Genomic DNA, 15,966 nt, shown 5'->3' on the forward strand with positions numbered 1-15,966 from the left:
GGTAGTTTTCACTAGCACCTGAATAGGTACTGTCTCCTCTGTACAATTCTGTCTCCACCTCCTGTTGTGAAGTTGGGCAAGAGAGGGCAGAACTGGTTTGAATTGAGTTCAGAGACCCTTGCCACAAAGAGAATATTGGGGCCCTGACCCCAGAACTGCAGAACTCTTTTGGATCAAGGAACCTGCCAAGAAGAAGAGCTCGGGAAGCTGTGAGGAGAGACTACCCCTTTGCTGAGTGCTTTGCTATGGTGGCCTACAGTAGCTGCTTCTGTCTTGGGCAGAGAAAGAACTGGATTGAACTTTCTGCAACTTCTTTGTTTGAGTTTCTCCAAGGTCCTTGATGTAGAGCCTGCCCCCTGTTCAAGAAGTCTCAGGAACAGCAAAGACTTCATCTTCCTCTGGGTACTGCCTCTGGGACTGCGTGTCTCAGTTGCCACAGAGGGAAACCACAACCCAACACCTTCACCAAGACCGCCAGCGATTCTGTGACCTGAAGACACCACAGAGGGCACTGCCGCACTTCGCACTGCATACCTGATCTCACTAACGACGACTCCGCTGCCCTGGACTCACCAACGACAACCCTGCCAGCTGACATCGCAGCTGCGGTCTGCACCGTTGTGTGGGGGCCCCCGCTCGTAAGCTACATGAAGCACCCCGTCCCACACCGCAGGCTCGGCCCACCTATGCCAGTTCCAATGACCGCCGATCTTCGACGGACGCCGTTGCTTGCATCGTGACAGTCAGCACTGCGACAAGCACTGTGCCACTTTGCACAACAGCACTGTCTCGCCGACACCGCTGGACGACCACCACGAGGGGCTGCATGCACCGCAACCTGAGGGCACCGCACACCACACAGCTCTGCTTCACACCAATGCCTCAACACCTGTCGCTGCCGGCCCACACTGCTGAGGTCAGATGAACAAAAAGGCACTGTTTAAAGGGTCTTCTGATGCGGAACTGTGGGATTTGTTGATCCACACCGCCATGGTAGCTCCGGATGGAGCTATACACATCAAGGAACTGTTTTTAAAGTCTATTTTTGCTTTATTTTTGCTTTATGAGTACTTTTACATAACTGTATGTTGGATATTTTTCTAAAACTGGTGTGGTGTTCTTGTGTAGTATTTTCACTGTATTACTGCATGTTATGTGCAAATGCTTTACACACTGCCTCTTAGACAGGCCTAACTGCTCGTGCCAAGCTACCAAGTGGGTGAGCAGGGGTTATTTCAGAAGCGTATCCCCCTTACCCTGACTACGAAGGAGGGTCCCTACTTGGACAGGGTAACAATCTGCCAACTAAAGATCCCCATTTCTAACAGGGCTCATAAGGAAATAGTCTATTTCGAGTGAGGTCAAACCTACTTAGAACCACCCATCCACTACACCCACTCCTGAAGAGAAATAAATAAAACCTTGGCATGACCTCTTCAGAGGACACACCCAATTAAGTACAATTGTTACAACTTTTACAGTTTGGGTGCTTTCACTTTACCTGGGAAGCACTGCAAGCATGACATTTTTATTGCCTGCCCGTTGCAGCAACCACTGAACAAATAGAAAGCATTGACCCAAGCTAGCGCAGAGGGTTCCATAGGGCATGGAGACCTCCACCATGCCCTGCAGGAGCTGCAACGCCCTGTGTTACGCTCCTGCCCCAAGGGTTGGCACAGACTGTGTGTCATACTGAGAATCATATGGGACTCCTGTAAGTGTTATAGATTACCTTGTATACTGGCTCTCTTTGTCTTTGTACTCTCCTTTTGTAGGAGTTGGAGTAGGGCTAAGGGTAGCTATAACCCTTAATGCCATCATTGATATACCCTAGACCTGGAAGATTCAGTATCAACAGACTTGGAACGATTTTGCAGGGAAAATAGTAATTATTCAGAACATAATCATCTGCACCAGCTCAAGGCCAATGGGCAGGTTTTGTTCCTGTCACTGGGGCTTTTTAGGTCGAGTCTGCATGCAGCGTGCATGCTCTGTCACTCGGCGACCTATAGTGTCAAACCCCCCCCACCACCACCACTATAAAATGGCCCATTACTTACTATTCATTGGCATCATTGTCACTCTTCTTTGCTAACTATTAATCCAGCAGTGCATGCAAGGTGTCACTTCCTGTGCCACTTCAGTCTCTTTCTGGGGCACATAGACTAAGTACAGATTGATTTACCTTAGTGTCCGTCCATTGCTTGCGCTCTGATTAAGGTACTATTTCTTTTTTTTGGGTCATTTTTATATAGAACAAACTTGACAAGACCTGATGGTACTGGAGCACTTTACATGAGCCCCAGTTACATTACACAAGTTCACATTCATTTATTTTTTCCAGTATAGACCGGGTAAGTGATTTTCCCCAAATCACAGGATGTTGAGTCAACGCTGTCCCTGCTTATTTTATCTGTAGCTGTTGCCAATCAGTAGTGTAATATTTGTTCCTAGAGAATCAAATAATCCACTTGCAGTATGTTTTCTTGTAATTTGTGAGACATTCAAATAGCTGGCTTTGTAGGCACTTAATTTTTTTGGGGTTCACCATTTGATTAATATAGATATTAACAACGATTAAATAATAATTTCTGTATGCAAAGAGGGTTTGGGAAAAAGACTGGACTTACCAAGTGCAATAGGCTGCCTCAGCGAAGAGTCAAACTGGAGTTTAGAAAGATTGTTTAATACTAAGGCAGGATCAGGGACACTGGAACTATGCTATTGCGCGGCTGCAGCGATTTTCGCATAGTTGTAGATTTGCCGCATTTGCCATATAGATTTTCACCCAAAAAATTGTTTCTAGCTCAAACGGTTAAAAAGTTAGTAAGAACACAGAGACACGTGTTGCAGCACAGTGGAAGGCCTGGTCACTTTTCTGTAGCATATTTCTCATTTGGGAGTTAAACTGGTACTAATGAGGTACAACTAATGCCCAGACAGTGTTAACAAGCTTAATAATGACAAAATAGGTAATATTATCATAAAATGTGCTGCATAATGCCACATAATTTGGCTTTTTTCTTTGCAGCATCATTTACTCAACCCTGCCGCACAATTTCTGTGGCCCTGGGCATGATACGGCCCACAAACTACAACCATCCCCTGTTCATGGTGTTTTTAAGAGTATGACATGCATTGTGTCTTTCATACACCCTTCTTAATGATGCGGATGTTGTCGGAATGTTGTGTGCATCACTAAAGAAAGACAGGCACCCAGGTCAGAGGTGAAAGAGAGACTGAGCAGGAAGTTGGGCTGCTCGTGAGATGTTTTTTTTACATGGGTACTTTTTCGTCCACCTCCTCCGGACACCATGTCCCCTGGACAGACCTCCTAACCCCGCTTTACCTTAAACTTACCTTGGGATCTGTTTCTTCATCTAGGTTTCACAGTCACCCAGCAAGCCTGTTCGCTTTGTGGATCGGTGCTGCTGAACTGTCTTTGTGCCCCTAAAGAGGCTGTCAATTTAACAAAATACCCACCAAAATATTGCCCCGCTTTTCTTTATCTGGTGATTTAATGGCCATTTGGAAACAAGCATTGGCAAAGGCAACAGGTCTCGCATATGTAAAATATACTGAGTTCCCGGTTGAGCGTGGTGTGCGACAAGGTTGTACTATGGCACCCACGCTCTTCTCACTGTACATCAATGGGATAGTTGACCTTATGCTCTCTGTAAACACAGATGCACCAAGGTTGGCTGGTGTCTCCATTCCTATACTAATGTTTGCAGACAATACGCTTATTATATCCAAAACATCTAGTGGTCTGCAAAAAAGCCCTGCGCCTGTTTGATGACTACTGCCTCGCCCATGGTTTGGAGGTCAATGTGGCAAAAACAAAATTCATGGCCTTCAACCCCCATTCTAGCTTTCGAGGGAAAAAGGTGTTTATGAATGGGCAACCTTTAGAGATGGTCACTAACTACACATACCTTGGCATGCAAATATCAAATGACAATAAATGGCGTAAACATATCGACATGGCCACCCTGTGGTTTAAACAACTAACTGGTGCTATAAGCAGGGAATTCAACAAGTCATTTACAAAGCCAATTAGCCCTGTATTGCAAGTTTATGAAGCAAAGGCCTTAAGTTCTGTGCTTTACGGGGCGGAGCTTTGGGGTTTTGACCAGTTAATCACTCTATCCAGTGTTGAGCACAAATTTTTTCGAAGTATAACCGGTCTCCCCCAGAGTACCCCTTTGATCCCACTCAGATATGATCTAGGTAGGAGGCCCATTAAGGACATTGCAAAGCTCCGTCCGGTTTTATACTGGCGGAGGCTTTGGACTACCCCTGAGCTTTCCCATTACGCTAACGGCCTTATGGACATCATAAAAATCGATGTCTTCCATAAAATTGTATGGCTGAAGAACTTACATGCGACATTGAAAGATATGGGTATGGAGGGGCTATGGTATGACCCGGCGACTGCCCAGTTCCCATCAAAGAGTTCCCTTAAAGCGGCATATTGGGAAAGAGTAGACTTTCAGGTATTGAACAGAGCCTCAGGGATGTCCGGTAGCTTTTTAGAGGCCAAAATTACTCCTACTCTATAATTATATTGGGACTTGGTCACCAATGTTGGTGATAGGAAACTCTATTTCCAGTTTAGAGCTGGCTCCCTGCCTCTTAGATCTTTGACAGGAAGGTGGGCTAGGAAATCGGAGGAATTATGCCCTGCATGCGGGGCTAAATCTGAAACCACTACTCACTTTTTGTTCGTTTGTCCGGCATTTACTATTCCAAGGCGTGTTTGGCTTTCCCCTATGTGCAAAACTCTTGGCACTAGGAGCAGCGCCGTGGCATTACGAATTTTGCGCACCAGCACTTTAACAATAGTTTCTGTTGCCCTAGCTAAATATTTGGGTTGGGCTTGGTCCTTGCGGAGAAAAGCAATTAAGCGTACCCTAGAAGCCCCTTAATGGAATTTGGGGCTTGGGTCCCTTTTGTGTTTCGAGACTTGTTTTTTTTAACCTAGTGATCTAGAATTTGTCATATTAATGTGTTCTTACATTATTTGTGAAATCTTCTCGTCAGTACATTGACTTATTTAATACACTTTTAACAGTTTTAATGTATTTATTGATGTTTGATATTATTGTGGGCTCAAAAATTGTGCTCTTGTTTTATGTTTTATGTTTGTGTCTTTTATGATTCATTTTTAAATCGAATAAAGACTGATGATGATGATGGTAAAATATACTGGCTTTGTAAATGTGTTTTAGCTATGTTGTACAGCAGCCCAACATGGCTGCAAGTTAAAAAAGAAAAAAAACAAGCATTGGTAAATGCATTGGGATACACCTGTGGAATTAATTCTATAATAATGTCAAGAGGTGTGGGAGCAATGTATGAGGTGCAGGGAGAATGATGTGAGTGCTCCCTGTGCAGGATGAGTTGTGCATGAATAAAGGTTGATTAGCATTTGAGTGCATGGTGAAAGTGCCTCAATGCATGGTGATTGATTTGTGTTCAGTGTAGAATGAGAATTGTGTGAGTGTACAGGGTGACCGGTGTTACTCTGTACAAGTAATGAGGTGTGTGAGTATAGGGTGAGCAGTATGTCAATAGTATAAGTGTGGGATGAGTGGTTTAAATTCAGGGTGAGAGGTGTTGGTGGAAGGGGAGAGGAATGCGAGTGCTGGGTGTGAGGTATGTCAATGATGTGTGAATGCAGAGTCAGCACTGTGTGAGTAGTGGGTGAGCAGTATCTGACTGCCAGGGAAATGTCGGGGTGACTGTGCAGAAGAGAAAATGGTGGGTGAGAATGCAGTGTGAGTGCTGTCAGAGAGTAGGTAAAAGGTAAACACATGTCAGCAGTGCAACAAAAAAACTATCCAGTATATAAACCGCTCATTATGAACATGTAATTAAAACGTGAACAATCACTAAAGGTTGCTGAATCACAATGGTACCAAATGAGGCAAAGCTGAGCTGTGTCCTAATATGAAGCCGGCATGCTGACCGCTAGTAGTCAATGTGATGCGCTAATATCGTGATGAGATATTAAAACGCAGGATAATAAAGTGAGGCAAAAACAGGCTTCTTAAAAAAAGTGGACTGGTGTGTTAGCCCCTTTTAAAGTACATGATATGCCGGTATCATCAATAAAGTGGAAACCAAAATTAACACAACCAGCTGTTAAACAGAAACGCATGAATATCTGAAAACCACACTGATGCGCTAATATCATGAATGGGTATTGAAACGGAGGGTCATAACGTGAGACAAAGTCATTTTCATTAATAAAAGCGGACTGGTATATCAGCCGCTCGCAAAGTGCATGATAGACTAGTGTCTTAAACAAAGTGGAAACAAAAGTTAATGCAACTGAAGGTTAAAAAACAAATGAATAGCTCGAAAACCACACACACACAATTAAAAGAATGCTCTAAATATAAAGGAGACCTTAGGGAATAGGACCTACAGGCATAACTAGCAGGAGGTATGGTCTGAACGGGTGCACCGATGTCGCCCTCGCTATAAGCGCATTTTTAATTTCCTGGTATTGGGTCATGTGACAAACGTGCTCGATGGAGCTGGACTGCTCGTTCCATACAAAAAAAATCATGCCATGACTAAAACCATTTCGCTGGCACATGCACATGCTTAGAGAACACTGCCTGCCTGATGTCCGTGAGCAAAGAGTGCAACGTCAGGCAAATACGTTCTAAAGGAAAAGTGGATGGTAATTGCTTTTTGCAATTACCATCATAATAGCTTTTAAACCTGTAAAGGCAGTGGTTCTCTGCCCATTATCAGGAGCTGCCCCAACCTGTTCGTGCAATTTTTAACGTCACTGGACAGACACAGAAGTTAAAACATGCAATGCACGACAAGCGTGGGGGCTGGTGAAAGCAACGACGTTGGGGAAGGGGCCCTGATTGAAAGTAATGATGCTGAAGAAATGAGTGTGTGGGGGGCAGACCAAAACAAACGCCTGTGCCTGTGAATGTGTCAGTCTGTAAACACTTCAATACCTTTGTTAGGGTTTGAGCATGCAAAGAAGTTATACAAAAGCAGCGGAAGAAAAAAGTACTTGGGTCTCAGAATACTGATGAGAGAAATACTCAGAGCAACAAATAGAAATAATATGTTACAGCCAAGGGAAACGGAGGGAATGTAAGTGGCAAGCACAGGAACCAATGAAAAGCAAAGAGGCGGGATGGAAACCCCTTTTAAGATTGATATTGAATACACTAGATTTCACATGCACAGTGAAAGCACCGTGCAGGCGAAGCCAAATAAATGGGGAGTTTAAGGCATGGGGATTAAAAGCCAAGTTGACATGGCAGTTTAAAACTGCATTGAATCTGCAGTGGCAGGCTTGTTACCTGTTTTACAGTGCTACTTAAGTGGGTTCCACAATAGGTGCTGCAGGCCCACTAGCAGCATTTAATTTAGAGACCTTGTGTATATGGAATACCACTCTAAAAGGGACTCGTAAGTAAATTAAATGTGCCAATTAGGTGTTTGCCAATTTAACCATGTTTTATGGGAGGAAGCTCAAGCCCTTGAGCTCGGATCAAGAAACGATAAAGTGCACAGCATTGTAAAGCCAACAAAAATAGGTTCAGCAAAAGGGCGTTGGAGAGGCAAAAGGTTTGGGGGAAGACAACCAAAACGCTGACAAGTCTAACACTAAGGTAAAAACAAAAAAATCAAGACTAACTAGTAGCTACATGGGAAACTCAGGGCAGGGGTAATCACTCTCCTGATCCATGTTTGGAACCTTGTTTCATTGGACGTAGCAGGTGTCACAAATATGGCAGCTTCAAGCACAGTCGTTTACTGAGATCCGATAGGGACAAGTCTGTCTCATGACAGCAGAATGGTAGTTATGTGTTGAAGTACTATTGTGTCTATAACCCATGCACCAAAAGCAGTCGAGAAACACAGTGACTTATCTGAGTGATGCATCAACTGATATACTGGAAGTGGCTTGTAGACTACCCGATAGCTACTTAGCATGGAACTCTAGGTTCACTGTTTTGTGGAGGATGGTGCACAAAATAGTTGGACAGTACCATCTAATAGGTAGTCAGTAAGGGTGGTTGAGATTTTATCTCTAAGAGAACAGAAGTAAATTCCACCTTTTCCGAGCAATCCATGTCCTGCACCAGAATGTTCATTTCCAGAGTTTCGAATATTTAATTGAATTACAGGAGACCCAATCACAACCCAATCACAAAACTGATCTATAAGTTCGACATCAAGAATGAAAAAAGATTATGGGTCACTGGAATAAGCACTCCCTTCGTGATGAAAGTTATGTAGACATTTTAGAAAAATTCATCAGTCGTTAAACATTAAAATAAATGTTTAACTATTAAAAATGGAGTTAGCTAGTAAAGGTGTAGACGATAATTCAAACATCTTAACAGTCAATACCATCTCTTGGTTTATTGCTTCTTTATTTTTGTAAGTGCAGTGTGTAAACGGCCATTAGACTTCTCTTAAACTTCCTATTATTGTTTTGTATGCCGGAAATTTGCTTTGTAAATTAATGTTCATAATGCAGAGATTTGTGTGAACCTGCAGGCCACAGGTTGAAACCTCAAAGGGAAACTTGACCTTTCATCTTTCATAAGTGGATAAAATAAGTATCATTAGAATGTTAATATTAGGAGCTATTAATAAAAGTAACCTAACAGCTAGGTTGGTCATCCTCTAATCTGGGGAACCGGGTTCGACTCTCGGCAATGACGCTGAACATCCTGTGATTCTGGGCAAATCACTTAATCTCCATGTGCCTAACAAAAATGAATGTGTGTCATCATGTAACACAACTGGTGCTAAGTAAAGCGCTCTGATACCCGGTACCGGTTCAAGTTTGCGCCTAAAAAAGGCGATTGCATTGTCCTTCGGCGAGTTCATCCTTTCACTTGCAGCTTACACTGAGCGCTAACTAAACCCACAAGAATATATAACAGGCTTCATTTTTCTGTAACCAAGCAATTCAGTAGTGAGGCTTATTGGGCGCTTTTGTTTAATCCATCTGTAATTAATTAGACTCTCTTTCCATAGCCTATGAAACTGTCACATTTTATTTTCTCCTTTGGCAGAAAACTTTGATTAGTTGTTAGTCAGAGGTGACTTGCCTGAGAGCTGCACCTCTCTGCGAAGAGGGGGTCTCTGAGAGGAAGGGAATGCACAATTTCTGCGCTCAGGAATATGCAGCAGTATGGCTGGTGGGCTAGTGGATGTACATGCCTTCAATGTGGCAGCCAATAAGTTGACACCTACAATGTGATTTGCTTATGCAAACACAAACATCATGGTGGTCGGGTAATGGTGTTGCATCAGAGAGTGCCACTGCAAAGTCTGCAAACCCATGAGCTAGGGGGTGGTTCGGAGAACTCAAGGAGGTCACCTCAGTGACCAAGGACAGGCCTAGTAAACCTAAAGGGGCAGCATCTGCGAGGTGCCAAATGTGATACTAGCCTACAACCATCAGGCGAAATGTCTTCGTGTGACAGCTCCAGAACGGGGGTGGTGGGCAAGGCATTGGAAACAAGATATTGTTTTACCTGGAAAAAACTAGGCTCATTTCATTGACCCACTGTGCGCCCAGAGGAATGAGCTCTGATGTTTGCAGTCTTCTCATATTTAATGTGAAATGTTTACAAGTAGGGCAGCCCAATTTCTGGAGAGCTGCGCGCAGAGACAACAGTACATACATGGCTGCAAACAATGTGAAAAAGAACTTTACAATCTCCTTGGTTGTTCCCCATCTTTCATCTATTCCCACCGTATAAATATTGTTTGCCAATTATACATACCATATCGACAATCAATATCTTGCCCATATTTAATTTGTCTCACAAGTATTAGACAGTAATTGGAGGCACAATTGGAAATCAGTGACTAGTCATAGTATTTTTTTAACAGGGCACGCTGCGCAGCTATGAATAATTGCCATTCTTTATTTCTCTGTTAGGAAACTGTGGTTAAAGAGGACAAAGTGGAAGGTGCAGGGGAGGAGGTAGGGAGAAGAACTGGGCAATAAAGGAGGTGGGAGAGGATGTGGTGTAACGACCAGAGCAGCAAACTTTGAAGCTTGAGTACCGGGCTCTAACTAGGCGCCGGCTCAACATCCTGTGATTTGGGCAAATCAAGCTGAGTGTGCAGCAAGCAAATTAAAGTAGTTCCACTCATCAAAGCGACAGGCGGCGGATAGGAATAAGTACTTGGGCCACAGAAGACTGATAAGAAAAGACACATGGAACAACAGTTATTAGAATGCCTACAACCAATGAAAAGGAGGAAAAGTAAAGTGACAAGTACACAGACCAATACAAAAGTAAGTCCCTTTTAAGATATATTAAATACACTAGATTTCACAAGCAGGCGAAACCTAAAAAAAAGGCTCACTCTGAAGCAGTCAACACTGGCTGAGTCATGGCACTATTATCTTCTTTATTTTTACACTCCCGTACAACATAGTTAAAAAACATTGACAAAGTCAATAGATCTCACATAGGTGAGATCTATTTGGCTTTGCCAATACTTGTTTGATTTGAGGCTGATAATACTCCTTTGGGATTTGGGGGAAAAGCTTTCAATGTGCCTTGAGCCTGGTAGATCTGATATAGCATTAAAGCCAATCCATTATTGCACAAGTACGGTTGATTCCCTTAAGCTATCTCTCAGAGGGCTGTTACGTGTTTGTAGCCAAAATGATACGGTGTTACATTTAGCAAATTCACACAGGTTTTCGTCTCTTCTTCACTGTAGACTGAGCCTCTTTCCCATTTGAGTGTTACCCAATGGAGACAGGGAAAAATTCAGACTTCTCTACCTAAGCAGGCAAGCCCCACCCTGATTTCTGCCACCAGGACAAGGTTTGTGAAGTCCAGCATTTTTCATTCTAGTTTTCTAACTCTATGTTAAAAAAGCACACAAGCTGGATTTACATCTTATGTTGAAGGGTGACTGGAAGACAAATTACACCGGTAATATTTATACAAATGGCAATATCTAAACAGTGTTTTCTTCATTCTAAAAAAAATGTAAACTCTAACAAAATGCATACTAATTAACAATGTGGGAGTCATTCTATTTCGGACGCTTAGTGCCATGTACTAAACTTTCTTAGCTAAAAGTTCCTCTGGTCACTCAATGGTTGAATCCAGTCTTTGGTTTTAGTTCAACGATGCCTCCACGGCTTCGAAACCTTACGGCAAAAAAAACTGGTTAAGTTGTATATTGGGTGGTCAAGTAAAGGCTAAATGAAGACATAGTGAGTCGCTGATAACATGGTCTTTGGTGCCCACGTTCCATAGAAACAGTTTTACAATTACGAGCTAAACTACTAGATGGCAGAATTAGCTAAGGTCCATCTTTTATAAAGTTCAAATGAAAAAACTCTAATTACTTTGTTAAGTATGGACTCACAAATCATTAATACCCTAGCTTTGAAAAACTCGAAATAATTGTTTGAAGACCATAAAGGAGTACCTTGAGTTGTGTACTTTGCTTTCTTACCTTTCTTGACGACTTGCATGAGGAAAGATGTGCTCGATCTCCTGGTGCAGAAGCTCTACTTTCTGACTTTCAGAGCCCTCCTTCAGTTTCATGTCCAAGAAATACTTTCGTCCAAATTTACTCTTTAGATGTTGGACAGAGCCAATACATCTAAATATATGATGCATTAGGAAATAAACACGAAAGACAAACAGAACAAAGGAATACAATGAGAAAGAAACATAAAAAATGCAGAAAAGGGAAGACAGAATATTAGCGCACATCAAGAAAAACAGAGAGAACAAGTTCTGCCTGGTTATATTTAAATAACAACTATAAATCAGAGCTTGGAACCTCCATACAATGCAAACATTGACAAAATCAGCAAGTCTAGCTTTTTGTTGGAGAAAGTATTAATAATATATGGGTGACTGTGTGTTGGCCCAGATGTCGCAGAAAGAAAATCCCTCAGTTAAGCACCATCTTGGGGCACAACCAAATGAAAACTGGGAGCTGGGCGATCTCTGGAGCAGACTTCATACGAAAGTTAAGCTGTATCTTCAAACAGGACTGTTATGAAAAGGAGTCAGAAGATGGCGTTTGACTTTCAAGCAGTGAACCTGCACAGTAAAAGACTGCATGGTAGATCGTGTTGACAAGGGGCCAGTATGTACATTGCAACCTTAATACAGCCTATGTGTCTGTACGTCTTTACTTCATGAACAAAAAAAGACCGGGAACAAATCTTAACAACAAACAAATGAACTTGCGATAGAGATTAGTGAAAGGCACTGTGTCCTAGCTGACTAATGTTTTTAGGTCTCGCCTGACCCAGCGCATGCGCTGGTCTGGCGAGACTTTTTGAGAGGGCTCCAAAATGTGCTACCAGGCCAGCCTAGACCTACAGTGCATGTGCGCGGGCGCGCGCTGCGCTTTACCGCAATTACTTTCACTTTCGCGGCCGCTTTACATAGCCAATAGGTCTCGCTTTTGGGACCTTTATAAGTATTTAGTTATGCAACTGTTGCATGGCTAAACACTTATAAGGTCCCAAAGGCGAGACCTATTGGCTATGCCAATGCTTGTTTTTATCAGATAGCGCTTCTTGAACCTAAACCCCATAAAACAGCAATTAAGATGTTGTGGACCTAGCAAAGAAAATGCACCAAAGAACACACTGGCTCAAGTCTCCCAAAAGGTCTAGTTGAGGCCCATCAGCAAGAACACTAATGGGAACACAACACAAGTGGGAAAACGTAACCGTCCATTATACACAACCATCATGGCCTTAATGGGTAGCCATTCCAAGCCACGAAAAGCACACGAAAATCAATAGCTGAAGGGTCTCACCATAAGCCCTCTTTCTCTGTACCTCCTACACATTTTTTGACTTGAGGTCTCCTAGAAATCTGTCGATGTCTGTAGCCAAACCTAAAAACTAGACTCCCAAGCTCATGCTGGAGTCATGCACAAAAGTCTGTTTCTGAGCGAAAGATGAATCAGGCTATGCAATGCAAAAGAATCAAAAGGCTGAATCTTCCCCTGTGGCATTTAAAAACATTACAAATTATATTGAAGCATAGTTACACTGATTTTGTCAGGATAGTTAGAGCGAAAATTAGCTTAAACATAAAATCAAATGCCAAAATAACTCTATTATAATATTATTATTATTAGAATCAAATTTAAGCAATTACCTCAAGCAAAATGTTACTACTTACACAAAAACGGTCATTCTGCAAACCCATTTTATGTTTGCCATTGAAAGTAAAACCACTCAGAGATTTAGTATATATCTCTAGTGCTAGCAGAAAGAGAACGCCATTTGGCATCCAGTGAGCATCAAAAGGCTGTCGTAACGAACCGAAGTAAAACTAGTCTGCATTCTTTTTGCAAATAGTGGATAATGCGAAGGATGCACATATGAGCAGATAAAGGTTTATGACCTCATCGAGAGGAAAAACTATTTTGCAACATGTGGTCAGTGGTCATACTCCTTTCCATTGGAAAGGTAATACTGTGGGCGAGCTCTAAGATGTGGTCCTGAGCAATAGTCATCTAAGTGATTCTGAACATGCAAGTAAATGCAGCTAGAGGTCGAGCAGCAGTGATTGGAATTTTTCGATTCACACTAACTCTATCGATGTGGAAGATTTCCTTCTACTAGATGTATCAATGGCATTTAGTAATGGTTAAATAACCTCAAAGGCATGTCCGTCTAACACATCCGGACTGGTCAGGGTTTATTAGCTGAGGGAGTATGCTACTCGGTCTGGAAATCAGGATCGTCGAACAAGTTACTTACCTTCGGTAACGATGTATCTGTAAGAAACATTAGTTAGTTAGATTCCTCACCTTAGAATATCCCCAGGCGTCAGACTGGATCCGGAAGATTTTTCGTCAGCAATACCCCTTGCGCGTCGCTAGGAGTCGTCTGCGGCTCCGCGTCCGTCGTCGGCGTCGTGCGCCGGAATGACGTCGTCGGAGTACTTAGACGCCGCCCTCGCGCGCTGACGTCAGTTCTTGTACATAGCTTTCCGCGCCAGGAACGCAGAGCCATGCAAAGACCGACACTGGTGCCAAAAATAAAATCTAGGGGCCTGAAAAGGATAACCTTAACCCTAGATGTCAGTTCGCAGAACGGGGAGGATGGGTGGGTCGGTGAGGAATCTAACTAACTAATGTTTCTTACAGATATATCGTTACCGAAGGTAAGTAACTTGTTCATCTGAAAGAAACACGTTAGTTAGATTCCTCACCTTAGAATAGATACCCAAGCAATACCATCCCCGGTGGTGGGTCTGCGAACCAAGATCACACCAGAAAGTCCTGGAGGACAGAACGGCCAAAGAAGCCATCCCTCCGGACTTGGCTGTCAAGGCAATAGTGCCTGGCAAACGTGTGTAGCGAAGCCCACGTCGCCGCCTGACAGATGTCCTGCAAAGGGACTCCCCGTCCCAAAGCAGTAGTAGCCGCAGTGGCCCGAGTAGAATGGGCGCGCAGCCCAACAGGAGGGTCCTTTTTTGCCAAGGAATAGCAAATTTTGATACACAAAACGACCCACCGAGAGATGGTCCGTTTGTGCACAGCTTTCCCCTTCTTAGCGCCCACGTACCCAACAAAAAGCTGGTCGTCCACCCGGAACTGTTTTGTGCGGTCCAGATAAAAGGAGAGCGCACGTTTTGGGTCCAGACGGTGGAGCCTCTCTTCCTCTTTGGAAGGATGCGGAGGCGGAAAGAAGGTGGGCAAGGTGACAGACTGCCCAAGATGAAATGGAGTCACCACTTTCGGAAGAAAGGAGGGACGAGGCCGAAGGACAACCTTGTCCGGATGAACAGAGAGAAAAGGAGGCTTTGAAGATAACGCCTGGAGCTCACTCACCCGTCTAGCCGAGGTGATGGCTACCAGAAAAGCAGTCTTAAGCGTCAGCAGACGAAGAAGACAGTTATGAAGAGGCTCAAAAGGAGCGCACATTAGAAATGTGAGAACCAGATTCAAGTCCCACTGAGGCATTACGAAAGGGACAGGAGGGAACGTGTGAGTAATGCCTTTCAGAAAGCGTGTAACTACAGGGGACTTGAAAAGAGAAGGCTGATCAGGAAGCCTTAAGAAGGCAGAAATGGCAGCAAGATAGCCTTTCAAGGTGCCCAGGGCAGAGCCCTGCCGGGCCAAAGAAAGAAGAAAGAGGAGGACCTCAGAAAGAGGGGCGGAAAGGGGATCCACAGCCTTTGCTGTGCACCATGCCACAAATTTGTTCCACCGGCAGGCGTATACCGTCTTTGTGGAGGGACGCCTGGCTGCCAGAATGATATCACAGACTTCAGGAGGCAAGTCAAATGGCATCAACTGCCGCCGCTCAATCTCCACGCATGGAGGTGGAGGCTGGACAGGTTCGGGTGGAGGACCGTCCCCTGCTGCTGCGACAGAAGATCCTCCCGAAGGGGCAGACGTATCGGAGGATCGGTCAACATACTGAGTAGCTCGGGATACCAGTACCTTCGTGCCCAATACGGAGCCACCAAGATGACTTGGGCCCGGTCGTGCCTGATCTTCTTCAGCACTCTGGGCAGAAGTGGTATAGGCGAAAAAGGCGTACAACAGACCGCAACTCCACTCGTGACGAAAAGCGTCATCGAGCGAGTGCCGCCTTGGAAATTCCAACGCGCAGAACTGCTGACATTGCGCGTTCTCTTCGGTGGCGAATAGATCGAACCAAGGCTCTCCCCACTGCTGAAAGAGACCTTGCGCCACTTCAGAGTTCAGACGCCATTCGTGATCCATCATGCACCGGCGGCTGAGTTCGTCTGCTCTGGCGTTCAGAGAGCCCGCCAGATGTTGAACCACTAGGGTGACGCCCTGGTGTTCCAGCCACGTCCAGAGGCGCAGAGCCTCCTGACAAAGGGTCCACGACCCCACCCCGCCCTGTTTGTTGCAATACCACATGGCGGTGGTGTTGTCTGTGAACACCTGCATGACACTTCCCCTGACAGAGGG

The 15,966-nt window shown here is 44.1% G+C and overlaps 1 protein-coding gene across 1 annotated transcript in view; it reads right to left on the minus strand.

Annotated features, from left to right (window-relative positions):
• Positions 1-15,966, minus strand: part of LOC146810320 (cholesterol transporter ABCA5-like) — a 1,540,893-nt gene that overhangs the window by 132,097 nt on the left and 1,392,830 nt on the right. The window contains exon 36 of the mRNA XM_085617316.1: positions 11,494-11,643. Within this exon, the coding sequence (XP_085473442.1) occupies positions 11,494-11,643 (150 nt within the window). The remainder of the gene's footprint in view (positions 1-11,493; positions 11,644-15,966) is intronic.

The sequence above is a fragment of the Triturus cristatus genome, chromosome 7 (assembly GCF_964204655.1).
Source record: "Triturus cristatus chromosome 7, aTriCri1.1, whole genome shotgun sequence".
NCBI classification, from domain to species: domain Eukaryota; kingdom Metazoa; phylum Chordata; class Amphibia; order Caudata; family Salamandridae; genus Triturus; species Triturus cristatus.